Source organism: Ammospiza nelsoni, chromosome 5 (assembly GCF_027579445.1).
Source record: "Ammospiza nelsoni isolate bAmmNel1 chromosome 5, bAmmNel1.pri, whole genome shotgun sequence".
NCBI classification, from domain to species: Eukaryota; Metazoa; Chordata; class Aves; order Passeriformes; family Passerellidae; genus Ammospiza; species Ammospiza nelsoni.
In genome coordinates, this window is record NC_080637.1 from 68,597,017 (window position 1) to 68,615,611 (window position 18,595).

The window sequence follows — 18,595 nt, forward strand, 5'->3', positions numbered from 1 at the left end:
ATGCCTGTCTTGTACTGCAAAAGAGGCTGGAGTGGTTGTCATACTAAAAAAAAATAAATTAGGCACCAAAGGACTTTTTGAAATCTGATTATAACAGGTAATTTATAAAAAGAAAAAAATTAATTCTTGTTATTCTCTCAGCCTAAACTGTAAAATGAATATGCTCTGAAAGTGTTCAACTATCTTCCACCCAGAGGTTCTGAAAAAAACTGTGTTTGACCACACTGCTTTCCTATGTGGAGACAGACTCCCATGCTTGGGTTCCTGGACAAGGTTTATGGAATGGGACAACTGGAGGCTGCTCCTGACCCTCTGTTTTACTGGCTGGAAATTTATGCTTTAGCTAAGGTGCAAAGCAGGTGTAAAGCTGAGCCCTGCAAAAGTATTTTTGGGGTGGGAGAGCCCAGTGTTGGTGATGGGAGACAGACACACACGAGACAGGATCACCTGGAACATGAAGAGAGAACCCTGCCATCTCCCTGATCCTTGACTGATGTATGCATCACCAGTACCAAGGAGAGCCACAGCCACCTTGCCTGTCTGGGGAATTAATACTCATCCAAAAGCACTGCACAAAAAACTAACACTGGCTGGGCATGATTTTCCCACCGTTCTGAGCCCCAGCACCAGCCAGTTCCCATTGCCAGGCTGCCTCCCACCATCCCAGCTAATCCAGGGTTACTGACTTACACTGCTGTGCCCTGCCACTGATGGGATTTCTCCTCAGCAGCTCCTAGACCCACGTGCATGCTGCTTGAAGCATTCCAGCATAAAGATCTCTGCTTCTGGAAAGCTTGATTAAGAAACCCCAGTTCCAGCTCTCAGGTCACTCTCACTTCAAAGCTAGGAGGTGGGGAGGAAGCTCATGTCACAGAGATAGCCCTTCTCCAGGACTGTGAATGTCCCAGATTGCAAGGCAAGATGTATTCTGTTTGCCATCTATACGGCAGTTGTCTTCTGCTAAGTGGGCAGCTTTCCTTATCTCTTCCACAAACAATCCTCTCTCAGGGCAGACATCTGCTGATAACAGGCTGTTGATTGTCACTGAATGACTGATAAGGACTACAGCATCCCATTGTGAGATGCTCCGCCCAGAGGGAGGAGCCAAGCATTCCTACCTGGATATAATCTTGAGGTTCTGGAACACCAGCACAGTTTCTTCACTGGATTTCCCAGAAGAACAGCTGCCTCTTCCACTGGATCTTCAGAGGAAAACTCCACCTTTCTACTGGATCCCTGCTCCAGCAGAACCACACCTGGCACTGCAGGTGGACTGCAGCCACAATCACAACTGGACTGCTACCAATACTCTGACCAACAGAGTGTCAGGTTGTATCTGACTCTATCAGTGCTGTTTTGGTTTACTGCATTGTTTATTGTATCTTATTTTCTTCCCTAGTAAAGAACTGTTATTCCTGCTCCCATATTTTTGCCCGAGAGCTCCTTAATTTAAAATTAATAGCAATTTGGAGGGAGGGTTTTACATTTTCCATTTCAGGAGAGGCTCCTGCCTTCCTTAGCAGACACCTGTCTTTCCAAACCAAGACAGTGAAAGTGACAGGTTGCTTTTATGCTTGAGGGAGGGTTTATTTCTCCATGAGAAAAAGAAGCTTATTTCACGTCCTGTTGAAATATGAGGTCCAGAAAGGCACCAGATGGCCTGTAATCTCCCATCCTCCTCCAGAGATCACTCTCTACACCGTGGTACAACAAAGGCTGCACACTCAATAAAGCATGTTTTGGAAAAGTGGCCACTGGCAAATAACAATTGAGCGTAAGCACGCCTCTGGTCCAAACCAGCCATCCTAGTCCACAGCTCCCATCCTGGCTGGAACGCAGGCTGGGCAGGAAACTATTCAACAGCCTGTAAAAAAACCTAAGCAAAACAGGAGAAAAAAAATCAAAAAGCCATTTAGCAGAATGGTATTGGCGCATCACCAAAACCAAGACAGGATGGAATTGCCCACAACAAGCTTTGCACAGACATTGAAAGCATTTCTCCCTAGGAATCCCTTTTTGTTCCACACAGTTTTCCAAGCTCAGACTTGACAAACCAGAACAGACTGCTCTGAAAATTCACGTCCTCCTTTGCAGTTGTGGGTCAGGGATTCAAACCAGAGCCAGGATCATGGCCCACAAGCAGTTGACGGTGCAAGGGCTTATTGTGGGTTTAAAAAACAATACATAGCAAAATAACCTCTGCAGTGTCCATCCATGCACTGTTAGGTGCATTTCTTCTCTTCCCTTGGCAGGTTCAGGAGTAAAGTCTTTCACTTTAATACCTCAAGCTTATGCCTGCAACATATGCACTGGAACTGGATAGCAGCATATGCACATCTTCTCAGCCTCTCGAGTCTTAAATTTTAATCTTTAATTTTTGAAATAAGTTATTATTTTATCTTCTCCTTTGATGAACATTACTCGCCTCTTACCCCATTCAAACACAATTTAGCTAATTAGTAAGAGGTCACCATATGTAACACATGGAACTTGATAAAGGCCTGAAGGAACACCTGATGTGTTCTATATGCCCTCATGACTGCTGACTGTCTATTTCCCAGCCCTCATTTACTGTGCACCTAAGTCACTTGGCTCATGTCTCTCATTTCTACCTGTGCCAGGCTCACTTCTCCTCAAGATGGGGAAAGCGCCTGAGCAAACCCCTCTTGCCACACAACAGGGACGCAAAATCTCAGGGAAGTCCCCAGGTTCCAGCACAAACCACACAGCCACTGCAGAATACCCATAACCCACACAACAAAAACACAGCCCAAGATCTGAGAAACTCCTGTTCTTCTAAGAGATTTCATTTCCTCCAGTTCAGTCCCTACTGCCTTTTTTCATCTTCCAACCCTTGGCAGACTGCAATAACTGCACAGGGGAAATCCAGAGCTTTGCTCAGGATGGAGCCAGGGTCCCAGTCCTTGGTAGTTAAGCCCTGCACTAGGGCTATGGTGGGCATGGCTTCTCTCCAGCCCAAAAGCAAAGATGAGGGCTGGAGGGAGGGCATGGCTGCACCTCTAGCTCATTGGAAGCTACAGCAGGTCATTGTCATTGTTCTTTGCCTGAGTGCTGCCATGATCACCTGAGACAGAACAACATTTGAGAGCCAAGAAGAATTCCCACTGCAATTCTCCTTCTTCCAGAAAACTATGTTGTGGGTTGCAGTCACAAAAGTTGAAGATATCCTGGTGATATTTGACAGTTTTTTATCTTTCTTTCTTCAAATTTTGTCCCGTACAAGTTTTCAATGACCATTTCCCTTTTTTTTTGCCATTTGTCACTGTCAAAGGAAGAAGGGAGGAAGGCTGAAGTGGGGGGGAACAGGAATAACAGGATGGAGAAGGATAATACAAGACCTTTTGGCTTGATTTATTTTTTAAAAACTCTGTTCCTGTCTTTTCCTTCTGGAGAGGGGGGTGAAAATGACCTTTTTATGAAGAAAAAAACCACAAATAAAACCAAAACCAGAACAACAAACAAACTGGAAACCCAGAAGTGGTAGTTAGGTGTTTACAGGTGTAGGTCCTTTCTTCTGTATACAGTGTTTTAATTTCAGCTGAGAGGAGTAGCACAGGATGAAAACCTCGTACCTTCTCTTGGACTTCAGCTTCAAATGCATGGTGCCTTGGCATGTTATCAACAATTTACAGGGGGAAAAAAATCTCTCCCTCCTCTCCATACAATCCTTCAGTGGTGTATTCCCGGTGGTGTGCAGGACAGGAGCAGTTTCCCATCAGACTCAGAGCTCTCCAGAGGTGCCCAGTTCCAGGGGTTGATAGAGACCTGTCAGATCTGTCACATGAATGCAGCAATGCCTGAGACATTTACAGAAATTTAACAAACCACTACTCAGTCTCTGATTGTGCTGGAGGTCACACAGCAAAAGACAGCCACTGATGGCATTTGCCTCTGTTCCTCCAGCTGGGTGTATGTGGGTGTTTCGGTTTTTAGAAGAAAGGGAATTAAATGACACGGGGTCACTGAGCTTTGACTTAAAGTTCCTGGACTTGACTTTGTCAATTACATCTGAAGAAACTGGATTAATTTCCTGATCCTGGGAATTTTATGATTGCTTTCAATGGTCACACCAATACCTCCTCTAGCTTTATTACAATAAGTTGCTTCCTGGCAGAGGTGAGATGTTATTGTCAGATTATACATAAACAAGAGGAATAAGTTCATGCAGTCAATAACACAGCACCATGTTTGTGTTCCAAACTGAAGAGTTACTTGCTTCTATCTAGGATTTTCGCAGTGTTACTCAACTGCCTCAGAAAAAGAAGTGAACAGATCTCCCTGACTTCTCTGCCAGCACAACAGTACCTCACATCTTAAAGGCACGGCAGGAGGAGCAAAGGGGCAAAATGTCCTACCAAGGATTGTACAGGAATCAAGACTGAGGGGAGCTGCTTCCCCCACCAAATTATGAGCAACATTGGTGGGAAGGAGAGGAAAAATCACCCAACTGCTTACCATGATGCCTGACTTCAAGACTCTGGGTGCTAAGCTCTTCCCTCAGCTATTTGCAGCATGACATTCAGCTCTTTAGAAAATAAAAATACAATAAATTGTGTCTTATGTGGTGCTGCAGTCCTTTACAGGGAATGTGAATGAGGTTTGCCAGCCTTCTCCATCTTCCACAGTAAAACATCTTAAATGATAATGTGCCAGAGAGGTACAAATTCTGATAATTGACTTTCAGTGTTCATTTCACCAGCAGTTTGTAGTTTTTAGTTTTTTAAAGGAAAGGAAATTAAATGGGGAAAACATTGCCCTATGCTAATTCTCCAGTTAAACTCAGAGGAAACTGCAGCAGATAAGGTTCCCATAGCAATTGGAATAGGTACTGAGCTGCACAGATGAGACCTGATTTCTGCGCTCCCTTTTTGTGCCGGTGGTTTATCTCCATCCAGCACAGGGAAAAGCAATTACTTGGAACAAGGAACAAGGGAAAGGAGCCTGTGGCATCTGTGATTCATTCTGATGGCCATTCTCTGGTGTGGTTGGATGTGCCAATATTGCAGCACAGCCATGCATCAGTGTATGTACCTATGACCACAGCAAAGCTCCCGGGTGTGTCCTGCCACTGGCTTTTCTGGTGGGTTTAACTGTGAATTTTTGATAGGCATTAAAACAGGATTTGGCAGGGATCTTTACAGCCCCAGCCTCCACAGGACAGAGTCATCTGGCACTGCACCAAACCCGGCAGCAGAGCACATTTCCTCCCACCCATTGCCTCACATTTTTGACTACCCTGGCAACAACCAACCTTTAATTTGACACAATCTACTTCCAATGAACCCATATTACCTATTAATTTTGCTTTATCTTGCCTGAGCTGATGATTATTGCACCTGATTATGTCTTCCTTATCCCCTGAGCAGTCATCCACAGCAAAGCCAAGGAAGTGCAATCATTCTCCCACCTTCTTCCCAAAGCTACTCTGCAGCACAGGATCAGGCCCATCAACTCCTTCTATAACTCCTCTCCAAAATGCCCCAGCAGTGCAGTTAAATTTGTGGGCCTGCAGTCCTCAGGATCTCATTTTCCCAACTGTGCTGCAGCTCTTTTTCTTTTTCTTACCAACTGCTCTGGGACTTTTCCTGCACTCCATGAATTTTCTGAAAGAATTGTCAAATGTTCATCGGTTTCACTCTTGGATGCGTTTTCAGTGGGCCGTGCAGTTTTGACCAAGAGCAAGTCCCCTCAGATAGTCATTCCTCACCCCCTTTTCCAGACTGAGACTGCCTTGAGATCCATCATCAACAACTAGGATTGCATCGAGCGCCCTGTCACTCCTTTCCCTTCCAGCGACAGCTGAAGCTGTAACTCCTGACAGTGCAGCCTCCTTTTGTCATTGGCTGTGATACATTCCTGGCTCTCTCTCCCTTGTACAGAGGTGACCTAGTAATGCCCTTTCCTTTGTCATCCTCCAGCTTCTTGTGTACCTCTGAACCAACTTACTTATTTCCTGTGCTAGCACCCCATTGTTTCCTGCTTTTGCATCCCTAACTTGTCTCCTTCACACCTTTAATCTCTGCTCTCTCTCACCACCCTCACCACTGTGGTTTCTTTTCCTCCTCTCAACACAAATGCACTTTTTTTTCTTTTTTTTTTTTTTTCCTTGTTTGCTACAACGTTGTTTTTCTCTTCCCAGCCAGGGTCAGTAATGAAGGGCATTTCTGACAAAAGCATGGTCAGTCTCCACAGCTGCTGGCAGGAAGAGTTGTCCCCAGGGTGTAAAAGAAATGCTGGAAGGAGAGGAATTGTCCCACATGCTTCCATCACAGACATGAAGGAGAGAAAAGAAACCACTTTGGGAAGGAGAGAGCAAAATCAGTCTGGGTTATGGAGGAAACATCCCAGGAGCCTCAGAAGTGGGTTTCTCTCTCTGTGATGCTGAGCAGCTGCTGGGCTGGAGGAGACCATCCCTCCTGCCTCACATCGGCCGGCCTCGCCACGCGCCTCTTCTTTGGCTGCGGCAGATCCTCCGCTGGAGAAATCAGCAGCATCAGTCTCTGCAGAGAGGAAGCTGCTGTTAATTAAGCTGATGAGCAAACTGACAGCCAATAGTGATCCACAAGCATTGCTGGGGGCAAAGGCACCTAGACAGCACACATGCCCGCTCCCTCTTCCTCTCCTGCTGGATGACCGTGAAACAGAGGAGGAGAGCAGGTTCTCTTCAGCTGCTCCCAGTGACAATAATTCTGTCTCTGTGCTCAAATCTGGGCTGTGGACTGATAATCTGATGTACAGCACTTCTCAAAGACCTGCTGCTGTGAGGGAGGATGCCAGCAATTAGCACCACAGACATTTTCTGCAGCAATAGAAAAAACACCATAAAACCTCTATTTTTCCTATACCAAGCAGCTTTCCATTGATTTTCATGGGAGCTGTGAATGGGCTGATTTTCAAATGGGCTGATCATCAGATGCTGGACATCTCCTGCTATGATCCAAAGCAGGGTGGTAGGCAATGTCCACCTCAGTGGCATTTCCCAGGTAAAGCAGCCCCTCTGCAGACTGGTTTCTGCCCCAAACCATCCTCAGCTCCCCTCTTCCAGTCAGCCAGACTGTGATGGTGAAGGCAGGGGTAGTGAGGCAGCTGCCTGCCCTTAGCTCCCTCTGTCCTGTGCAATGCAGGGGGCTACAAGCTGTTCCACACACATGTATGCAGTGTTGGGACAACTTAGAGGAGTTTCTTCTTAAAAAACTAAAGTATCTTCGAGCTCTTCAGCAAAAAGTCCTGGCTTACAGGGACTCTACAGTGAATTTCTGGTCTTCTTCATCCCATTTTTTAAGTCTCTCTGGTGCCACATGATTTCCTGAGCTCCTGGTTTCCTTTCCCTTTCCATCCTGTAGCTGATGTCCTGCAGCTACCTGCCAGCTCCATGGGACATTCTATCATTTCCCATCTGAAATCTGACTTTTACTTTTTCCATCACAAGCTCAGGACACTGCATGCTCACTCCCATGAAGAGTGCATCACAAGCAGAGCAGGCAATTCATCCATGAATCGTTGGATTAATTTTAGTGCTCCCACTCCTTGTGAAGTGCCTGCCACAATCACAGATTTTGTTAATTTATTCAAAACTATTTGCTCCATGATTTACAAAATTCACCTTGGTCTGCAGCTTCTCTGTGGGTAATTCATTGTGAGTTTTTAGCCTTTGGAGCTTGAGCTGTCTTAATTAGGGCATTAGGAAACAACATTTTTGTTTCTTGGTCAGTCAAGTGTAACGAAAGGTATCAGTTTGTAGCAGTGACTGATCATAATTACCAATTACAAACTTGCTTTCAGTGAACGCTTTGCAATATTCAACAACTGTCCCTGGAAATTTGTGTAAGGAAATTAATTCACTACAATTCTGGGGTGTGACTGGAAAAAGAGAACAGGTATATTTTGAGAAATTTTGTTTTAAAAACAGGTGCAACTACCCTAGAAGGTATTTCATGGCTGGCTTTGATTCTGCCCTGAATCAACCCAGGTTTAGTAGCCAATTCCTTCCCCTACACCTAAATTGCATCCTTGGAAATTTCTTCATACTAATGTAGCTGAGGAGTCCCTGGAAATTTCAATTAATCTCATGTAAACCAGGATAAGCAGAAAACCCCTCAATCTGAAGTGGGCCAAATCAATTCCTCAGGCGTGCTCTACAATGAGCTCTAACACTATTCCCAGCAGCATTTCAGTCCAAGGGCTTGGAGCACTTCACCCCTGGTGAGAGATATTGCTTGTTTAACAGGCAGGACATGTGGGCAATTACTTCTCTGGCAGCTCCAAGCCCTCATTTATACACCAAAAGCTTCTGAGCTGTGGGGAGTCAGACATGTCAGCCACAGATTCACCTTCCCTGAGACAATGGAACAAATAAAGACTTCCTGTACCCAGCTCATCCCTGGATGTGTTGGCAATGCAGGGCCCTCCTGTCCATGAGCCCACAACGTGGCTATCACAGCTACACCACAGCCACAAGGATGCTCCTGTTCACCTGCTCCCTCTGCCCACCCCACCCTCCCACCAGCCCCAGTGGGGATGGGGAAGGGCCTGCAGAGAAACTGTGTAGAAATTTAGATGTACTGTACATCACTCAGATCTTTCTTCATGGGTCAGGTGAGGTGTCATCTCCATGATTGCATCTCCCTAGACAGAGTTCTTCCTAGGACAAGGACAAGGATGTCTACAGTGACAGAGGACAAGCTCAGGCATGGCACAGGGTAGGCCTTTACAGCTCTGTGAGCAGGTCCTCTTTAATAACTATGGGTAATTTCTTTTTTATAAAGAACATGGTCCTGACCCAGGACAACAAGGGACAAGAAGTAAAGGCAAAACAGATCTTGGTTTTTTCACTTGGTTTGCATTGGTATCTAGTGCATATATATGCTATATATATGTCTATATATTGCATGATATCCAGCATGATGGTACAACGCCACATGGAAGACCAGACATTTGATGATCGGCCTGGGAGTTGTGCTGAGACCCTCCAAATTGCCAACAAGAGCTACAGAACATTCTGGGGAAGGGTGATTCTCACCAGCCCTTGCCTTCTCAGAGGAGAAATGTGCCATGTACCTCTCCTCCTTGGGGCCCATCCTGAATCACCCAGGGGAGCAACAGCAACACACCCAGTGACCACAATCCCAGTACCTGTTTCAGGGATCCTTTGGTTTTCAGGAGGATGAAGATGGCATAGAGAGGAATACAGACCATGGAGGAGAGTGCCATCAGCCAGCCTAGCATGTAGCCCCAGGGTGGGTACTCGTAGGAATTGTTGTATTTCAAGGGTGTGTGCTTGATCAGGGAAAACAGGAAGATGCCCTGGGGAGCAGAAAATACAAAGGTAAGGAGAGCCAAGGGGCAGCCAAGGCTGGCAGCCTGGCCCCCCTGCAAGGACTGGCTGCTCTGCAAGGGTGGCAGAGGGTGCTCTGTCTTGCATGAGCCAGCAGGACCTTGCTGACTGCACAGAATTCTCTGCAGTCTAAAGCCTTCAGGCTTCTGAAGAGTCATAAGCAAAGCTGGCAGCAGCTTTGAGGGTCCAGCAACACTGAGACAGCAATTTATTCATATCAAAGAGAAGAACTGTTGTTCTGCCTGGCAGAAATAGTCCAGAGGAGCCACACAGGCACAGATTTAGCCCTCCTGGGGCTCTCTAGCTACAAAGCTCTTAGACAATTTGGGCTGGTTTGAAAATTTCCTAGACCTTCAAGTCCTGCTGAAGCCTGGGGACAAAGGACTGGGAATCTTTTGTAAGTTGTAGCTATATATCTCATCTGTGTTCCCACTGAGGTCAAGGAAAACAACTCTCAATGTCAGATACAAAACCAGAATTTGGCTGAGAAGGCATGTAGAAGTCAGTGGAGCAAGACGAGACATAAATTCAAAACAGGCAAGAACTTGCCTGAATTTGGGTGCATTTTATTTAAACATAGTCACAGAAGTTTTGGAAGATATTTAATAACACAGAAAGCAAATGGCTATAGAAAGATACTTCTGAACCATGGGCAGTCCCAGGAACACAAACTGAAGCAAGTATTTCAGAATAGGGTAATTTTCACCAGTCCTCTATTCATAGGTAATTTGACCAAACCTCTCCAGGCTTTGAGGACACATTTCCTTTTGCCTTCACAATAAACAACTGGATTTTCAGGGTCAATTAATTTTTCAGGCAAAACATAAGGCTTTACAAAGGAAATAAATAGCTACCTCAGCTACGGACAAGCTTCTGCTTCTCCATACAGTCTGAAAAATTTACAGCAGCACCTTGGAGCTAAATCAGCCTTTCCCACTGAGAATTTGGGGACCCAGAGTGATATGTCATGAAGTTATAATTGCACTTACCAAGCACAGACCCGGGGTGAGCACCAGCCAGCAGATCTTGATCAAGGGCCACGGCCGGAAACCAATCATGTCCTCAATGTTGTCATAGAAACGGTTGGCACCTTGGCCACCAACCAGCACAGAGACAAAGTCACAAGTCAGATGGGTTTTGTTTTCTTCAACCACTATTCACATCAGATCCCAAACTTTCTTTATCCTTGGTGTTTATTTCTGGTGAAAACATGGCTATCTTAATATTAGAGCAGCAAAGGATGGGGTTTTCTGGCGTTGTAAAGGCCCATGTGTGGCTAAATAGAGATGGAGGGGTTTAATTTCACTCATAAGTGTCAGAAAGATTGACACTGAAGGAAAGCACAGTCCCTCAGATGGCAGCAGCTGTAAGTGACAGGATGCAGCCATGGACTGGTAAGGACTGCACAGGGAAAAGAGGCGCCTGGTTTACAAAGCAGCAAGGGAAAGCTCTTGCAGGTTAAGCACTGTGTAAGTGCAGAGTGCTAAAAGGAACAAAGAGAGTGGGGAACACCTAACAAAACCTTCTCTTTGTAAATAAACATGCTGGTATACCAGGGAAGTCATGTAAAGAATCACCACTGAGTTGGGCAGGACCCCTGTCATCTCAAGATCCTGTCTTCCACAGAATATTTTATTACTGACATAAACTCAGAAAACCTGGCAATTAAAGCTCTTCTGAAAACCAAACCTTCCATCTGCAAGTGCTGCTGTACTGTCCAGTGAGAGCTGTCTGGTGGGGTCTATCTCCTCCTTCTTTTCTGATTAGTTTCACTTACTGGATTGTTTTGTTCACAGTGTGTGGGACCCCCCTCAATCTCATGGTGCCCAGGAATGGGATAAACTTCAGAAAAGAACCTAAAAGTACTGAAGCCAGACTTTAACCACTGACTCTGCCCAACCCAAAGTACAAAAATCAAATTTATGCAATGGCATAGAGGAGACTACAAAATGGAGATGGATTTCAGCAGACCTTGCAATAAACTCTGGAATGTCTTCAAGTATAAAGAGCCTAATGTTGGCCAGAAAGAGAAAATGAAGAAAAATCAAAAAGTCATTTCTAACCAAAACTGACCAGATATACCAGACTGCCTGAGGCAGAATAAGACAACAATATTAGACCAAAAAAAAAGTGAGCTAGTCTGTCCAGAAAAAGGGACAGCACCTCTGGGATGAAATAATATTGTATTTGCTTTATTAAAGTTCTGTCTTGGTACTTAAAGGATTCTGCTTTTGGGGACGTTCATCCATCTGTGAACTCACGCTCAGGCCACAGTTCCCAGTTGCAAATGTGATAAGAATTTGCTTCCTTGTATCTCAACCCCAGAGTGCTGGACTAGGTAAAATATGTGCCGAGAGAACTAGCCACACTTCTGAGTGCTTGGGGTTTGGTGAGTTCTATTTTGGCTTGTGGTTTTTATGTCTCAGAATTAAATTCTCATATTATGTTTCCCTTAAATATTGCAGTTCTACAAAAGCACATTATGTATGCTCCTTTCTTTGTAATTCTTTGCATTATCCCATGACTAATGCTTGCAGAAAATCTCTTTTAAACCCAGCTTTTTTAAGTATTTGGAGGGAAGGGGGAGGATAATAGTGTTTTGAACACCTCTTGGTGTTGAGTTGGCAAGTTAACAAGTAGCCTCAAGCAAAGACAACAAGCTGTGGTGTATCAAGGGACATGCATATATATTGTGTGGGAGTCCAGCCTATACCAGAGAACTTCCAAGCTGTAACTATCATGAGGATTCAGATAGCATTTCTGAAAATATATATGGGATGAAAGGAGTTGGTATATAAAACTAATTTTGCCAAAAAGCCAGAATCTTCCACAGGGTGAAAAAAAGAAAAGAGAACTATAGATCATGTGAATTGCAATTTAGAGTATGAGGACAGCACAGTATCTTCCACAGAAACACACTGTCATGTCAGATAAATTAATTCATAGTACAACTTCATGGCAGATAAAGTTTCTCTGCCAATTTGGATCTAGGATCTAGTCAAAGAGACTTATCAATTAAAGAAATACAAAAATGCCAAATGAAAAGAAGAACACACACACATCCATCCATCCTCCAACAAGAAAAAAAAAACCTCACAACTTATATTGTTAATTATGATGCGCCTCCACCTATCCTTGTCCCTTTTCTCTGTAGAACAACCACCAGGTCCTAAATTTCCATGGCCACTGTGGCAGTCAGTGGGTGATGTGATGATACACAATGGGACTGACATGAACATCCTCAGAGAGCATATGAACAGGAGGATTTACATATTTTACATTTCACAGGCAGATGAAAAAGTAACCAAGCTTAAGAAGTCATCAGTTCAACTACTCAACACTGACTTTTTGAGCAAATTAGAAGCTGGAGGACACATACTGGAGCAATGTGCCCTTCCTTCCCAGCACATCAGAAGGATTTCTCCTGCAGAGAAAACCATAAAAACATCCCCAAAGAGATTTTTGTTGGAATGACCAAAGATGTTTGCTTTTACCTCCATTATTCCAAGACAAGGAGGAATGAGATGCAGTCACTGGACAGTTAACCATGAATGCTGGTACCATTTTCCTTGTGCTGATGAGTCCCATATACCTTCAAAGGGGTTGTGTGCTGCTCCTCTGACAAATCATTTAGCCATGTAAATTCACAGGAATAAATTTCACACAAACCTAACTAGAGATTTGCTTGCATCCTTATCTCTTGTCCTTGCAGAGCTCTTCTTATTTTACACAGCTTATGAACAGCAAACGAGACCCAAATTAAAAGGGACAAAGATTTAATTTTACTTTTACCATATCCAAAAAAAGTGATTTTCACAGTTCTGCTAGTTTGGAATCTATTGCAAAAAAATCTCTTCCTGTCTTTTCTCCCAAGTTACATTTATTTGCATTCATCTGTATCAAATTCCACCCACAACATTGCAATAGGTGATGACTGTGGCTCCACATCTCAGAATCGTCCCAATGCATACCAAGCCTGTATCTGCTCCCTCTCTGTGTCAAATCTTGCAGCATCAACATCTGCACCAAGCCTGTGCCAAAAGCCAGCAATGGAGGTGTAGTGGCACCACAACTGCACATCCTCTGGGCACCAGGCACACAGAGCTGGCCCTTTATGGCCCATAAAGAAGCAGGTAAGGTTGCTCATAGCCAGTGTATCTGAGAATTCAGCACACAGAGACAGAGCCAGCCCAACAGGCAGGATCCAGGCAGGAAGAGGCTGCCATGCCATGCTGGAAGTCACTCTCCATGTGAGCAGCAGAATCAGACAAAGATTTATCACTGCACAACATGGGCTTACCCCAGGGCCACCCACAGGTACCCTCTGGCATCAGTTTGCTTTAGCTGTGTAGAGTCCTAATGATTTCAGCCCTGGCTCTTCTGTAGTGAGGGAGGCCCTTGCTTTCTCCTGGAACAGCTAACCATAATGAGCATGCTGTGACTGCCTGGAAAATATCCTCTGCAGCACATTTCAGTGGCACCACATTGTGAATCTCACAGCCCATGCCTGCTTATAGAAGGGCTGCCTTTCCCAAAGTGGAAGGAGGGCAGAGAAGAGGCAGGGGGACACCAGAATCCCTCCAGCACTCTCCTCTAGGGAACATGATCCATAAATGCAATGCTGTGTGATCCTTCCACAGGCAGGGAGCAGTACAGAGGAAATCCTCAGGTCTGGGAGAGCAGCTGCCTGGCAGCAGGGAAAGCTGCCAAGTGGTGGGTGGCTGGCGTATGTGCTGGGAGAGGGGAAACTCAGAACACATATTTGTGTTAGCAGAAATGTTGTAATTCTTCACAGGGTAAGCAAGAGGCTCAGCTCTGCCAATTGCAAGGCTGGGGGAAAAAACCTTTTCAATCAGCACTAGTCACTTTTTCCCCCCAATATAACACCTCACCTTGGCCCCCGACTACATTTTGGACCAGAATCATCCCAATGGATGCAAAGCAGAACATCAGGAAGGTAAAATCAGACTGTAGGGAGTGGAACAAATGAACCATGGTGGTGAGGCAAAGGGCCATTTCTCTGTCACCAATTACTCCAACACTCTTTGAAGCTGCTGGGGCAGCATCACCTCTGCTGTTACCCATTGCCTGCCATTTCTCCTCTCCATGGGTCATCAGAAAAGCCATGTGGCCTGTGTGACTGTAAAAATGGCATTAAACATCAAAGCATAATTCAGTTTAATTAATTAACCTAAAATGGTGATCCCCATCCTGTCACAGATGGATGGGGATCTCCACATCCCTCTAAATCCCAAAAGGACTGGGCAGAAGGTGACTCAAAATTAAAATCTGGCCAGGGTCTGTTACTGCAAGCTTCTCTTGAAGCATCTTTCTAAAACAAGTCTTTCTTAGACATCTGCTTCTCTTGCATTCTCTGGAGCCCAAGACCAAACATCTGGACTGGTTATGCTTTCAGTAAGAGAGGAGTTTATCCAAAACAGCAATTGGCTCGTGCTATACATAAAGCATTTGGAGAAACTACTAAGCCCTTCATCAGCAGCTGCACTACAGCCAATGCAACCTCTATAAAAGCATAAGCACCAAAAGGAGCACACAGGGACTGACTGCACAAAAGGCAAAGGAACTGGCAAGTGGTAGAATCAGAAAAAGAAGAGGAGACTGACTCATCACACAACACCTGAGAAAGCCATGGAACTCCTTGCTGCAGTATTTTGTGGATGATAAATGCTTAGCCAAATCAACTGGAAAAAATATCAGAAAAGAAATAAATAGATTTCACTTCTGGCACTGGAAATTCTTGGGCAACAAGCTGAGTATTGCATCTGGTTCTAGGAACCCCAGAAGAAGAAAAGCATGTAGCTGTGTGTCCAGAGAAGGACCATGAAAATTAAGAGAGGACTGAAGCACCTGTCCTGTGAAGACAGACTGAGAGAATTCGGGCTGTCCAGCCTGGGAAAAAGAAAACTTCATGAAGACCTTGTTGCAGTCTTTTAATGTATAAAGGATCTTAGAGTGACATGACAAGGGCTAGCAGTTATAAATTGAAAGAAGGGAGGTTTACAATGGATACAAAGCAGAAATTTTCGACTCTGAAGCAGTGGAACTGGTTGCCCAGAGGGGCTGTAAATACACTATCACTGCAAATGTTCAAGGCCAGGTTGGACAGGGCTTTGAGCAACCTGGTCAAGTGGAAAGTGGCCAAGAGGGTGGACTAGATTACCTTTAAAGGTTCCTTCCAAAAGAACCAAAGCCTCTGTGGTCAGGAAGAGATCTCCCATAGGATATGAGAAGAGGCTTTTCTTACTGCACAGACCAACAAGCAGTTGGTTTCCTCCTGATACTTCCTAAGCTCAGTTGTATCCTGCTCCTGAGTAGTTTAGTTACAGACTTCACTGAGAGCCAAAGCAGTCCCTCCTATTTATTTTCTGAGCACCATCACAGCCTAGGTAAGAAGGAAGCAGGAATTATGGCAGAAGTACCACATAGCAAGTTTGCATCCCAGAATTTTGTGTTGAATTAACTGGCAGGACTAAACTAAATGCACAATGGTAAGCAGACAGGGACAGACACCAAAGAACAGCAGTCATTCCTCTATATCTGATTTTCTAATTCAAAGGGCAGATGGGAAAAACAGCAAGGCAGTTCAATATGAGGCACCTACAGAGAAGGAACAAACATTCCTAAACTAAATGTGGAGCAATTAAGAAATGTTGCAAGGAAACACAGTGAAAACCAGACAAGAAAGAACATAATTACAGCACTTCTTTGCCTCCTGAGGATCTTTTCTATCGACTCTCACTCTCAACCCCCCATTCTTGCCTTGATAAAGAAAAAGACAGGTTTTTGTCCTCCACTTACCATACACCCATCCTATGCAGATGACTTCAAAAATAGCCAGGAAGAGCAGGGATATGCCACTGGAAGCATAGAAGTCAAAGAGCTGGAAGATGTACATGCCACCCTGTTGAAGAGGTAGAGAAAACAGAGCCATTGCAAGCCTTGTTCTATGTCAGGGAAAATGAGTGGGACAAGCAAAAGAACAGCAGCAGAAACACTCAACCTAGAGCAGGTGGGAGAAGAGCCTTCTCTTGGGGCTGCCCTCACTCTGTTCCAAAAACACAGTCAAGCCTGGCGGCAGAAAAGTTTTTCATGCCCATTTTATGATACTGCTGGGCTAGACTGGCCTCTATGTGCATAAGAGCAGGAGCTGGTTTGTTTGGTTGCCTTAAAACAGTCAGAAAGTTCCCAGAATCACTTTTTTAAATACCATGTAGCAGTGCAGAACTTTGCACCCACAAAATTGAGATCTTGAGCAAGAACATTCAAGATGCCTTGTTTTACCTTCATCCATCCTTACATACTGCACAAGTTCCAAGCTCTGCAATGGCAGAAGCATGTGGCTTTTTTGTTGCTTCTGACTTTGAGCTGAGCCCTGCAGAATTCCATCAGCTACATGTACAGGCCCAGGGATGATTTTCATGTGATTTTTCCTAGACAGAGCCTCTCCACATCAAGAAGATCCTTTCAGATAATGCTGAAGGGCTCTAGACACAGTGTCACTCAAATTGACAGGTAGGTGTTGCCTTCAGCAGGTCCTTAGCCAGGATCCAGCTGGAGGATCATTCATCTGTGCCTCAGGGGGTTAACAGGAATTAGCTGTCACTTCAGAGCTCATGGAAGCAGCACAGGAGTGCAAAGACCCCCACCCAAGCTTGTGGTACACACAGAGCACAGCACCATGCAGGAAGAGGTGCAGCTGTTAGCTGCAGAGCAGTGCAAACACCTTGTGCATGGCACCACACCAGCACAGCTCTGCTCCTGCTGGTCCAGGGATCACAGGCTTCCCACGGGCTCCAGCAGGGTTATGGCACAGCCATTACCCCCAGGCTCCTCTCCTGCTGCTCTGCTTTGTGTGGAAAGCAGCCAGCAAACGATCACTGCCCTCAGAAGAGCTTGTTTTCAAACAGCTCGGCCTGTTTGAGCTCCCAGGTCTGGTATTTGCACAAAGCCTGTGTCAGGCAGCCTCTCTGGGCTGTGGGAGCAGCATCTCTGGAAGGCTCAGGGACACAGTGAGTGCACCAGTGTCACACAGGGTCAAAGCAGCACTGGCTGTGAGAGACACCAGCTAATGGATTGGAAATGAGAGACAATTAACAGCATTGAAGACAAGCTTGCTGTCTCTGCCCAGACCTCCAGAACTGTGTAGCAGGGGTTTGGTGCTCAGCTGTACAGCCCTTGCTCCTTGCTCCTGTACTCCTTGCTCACCTCAGTGACCAGCAATAAGCCCAGAAAGTAGCATATGACTGCAATGGCCAGGATCAGCAGCTCCCGACGCCCCCTCTTCCGAAACACTGCTGGGAACATGTCAATAATAGCTGTCACCATGCTTTCCACACAGACAAACTGCAGGAGAAAACAGGTCAGAGAAATCAGCATCTCTCCTTCCCCAAGCACGCACTTCCCCTCACTGTCCTTTTTCCTCCCACCTGCCAAATCCTTATTTTTTCATTTTTTTCTTTTAATCTGTCTTGCTTCCACCAAAGGCCAGCAGAAACAGAGGAAAAATGCCTTGTTATCCAGGCACAAGGGCTGGGGTATAACAGAGCAAAACACCTGCCTGGTGGACATGCAGGACACCCTCTGCTCTCCCTGTGCCAGCAGCAGAGTTTCACACTGCACTCTGCAGGGCTTGTTCCTGGTGTAACAGGGATATGGGATGTAAGACATGAGCACAGCAATGAGAAGAGGACACAGGGATTGCTCTGGTGGGATGCAGCTGGGAGAAAACAGCCCAATTCTCCATCCCAGACTGTCTGCTCTGTGCTCTGCCTCGCCCTGCAGGGTGAACAGTTTTGAAGGGATGTAGCTGGGCCATCCTCACATACACACAGGGAGAAGATGCCAGCAGAGATGCCAGCCCACATAACCCCTGGCTCTGAGCTCCCACAGTGTGGAAGTGCTGCATACAGTGCAAAGAACCTATTTAAGGTACCAGCCAAGCACAGGCCCACCTTATCCTTTACAATGACTAAGGGGAATGCTCAGGGTGGGGATGTTAGGCATGTTAGATGAGGAGGGGGGTTTGTTGTACCTGGCTGTCCAGTCCCAAGAAGAACAGCATGAGGAAGAAGAGGCAGGACCACAGCTGAGACACAGGCATCATTGTTACTGCTGTTGGATATGCTATGAAAGCCAGACCAGGACCTGCCAACAGACCACAGGATGACCATGTGTGCTCCCATTGCCACAGCTTCTTGACCACCCACGGCTGAAAGCTGT

At 45.5% G+C, this 18,595-nt stretch overlaps 1 protein-coding gene across 2 annotated transcripts in view; it reads right to left on the minus strand.

Annotated features, from left to right (window-relative positions):
• Nucleotides 1–3,378: 3,378 nt before the first annotated feature.
• Nucleotides 3,379–18,595, minus strand: part of LOC132073862 (sodium- and chloride-dependent betaine transporter-like) — a 37,475-nt gene continuing 22,258 nt past the window's right edge. For both annotated transcript variants that reach the window (XM_059473140.1, XM_059473139.1), the window contains exons 10-15: nt 18,408–18,520; nt 17,582–17,719; nt 16,175–16,277; nt 10,345–10,445; nt 9,154–9,324; nt 3,379–6,521 (exon numbers count right to left, since the gene is read on the minus strand). In XM_059473140.1, coding sequence (XP_059329123.1) covers nt 6,375–6,521; nt 9,154–9,324; nt 10,345–10,445; nt 16,175–16,277; nt 17,582–17,719; nt 18,408–18,520 — 773 coding nt within the window. In that variant the 3' untranslated portion in view covers nt 3,379–6,374. The remainder of the gene's footprint in view (nt 6,522–9,153; nt 9,325–10,344; nt 10,446–16,174; nt 16,278–17,581; nt 17,720–18,407; nt 18,521–18,595) is intronic.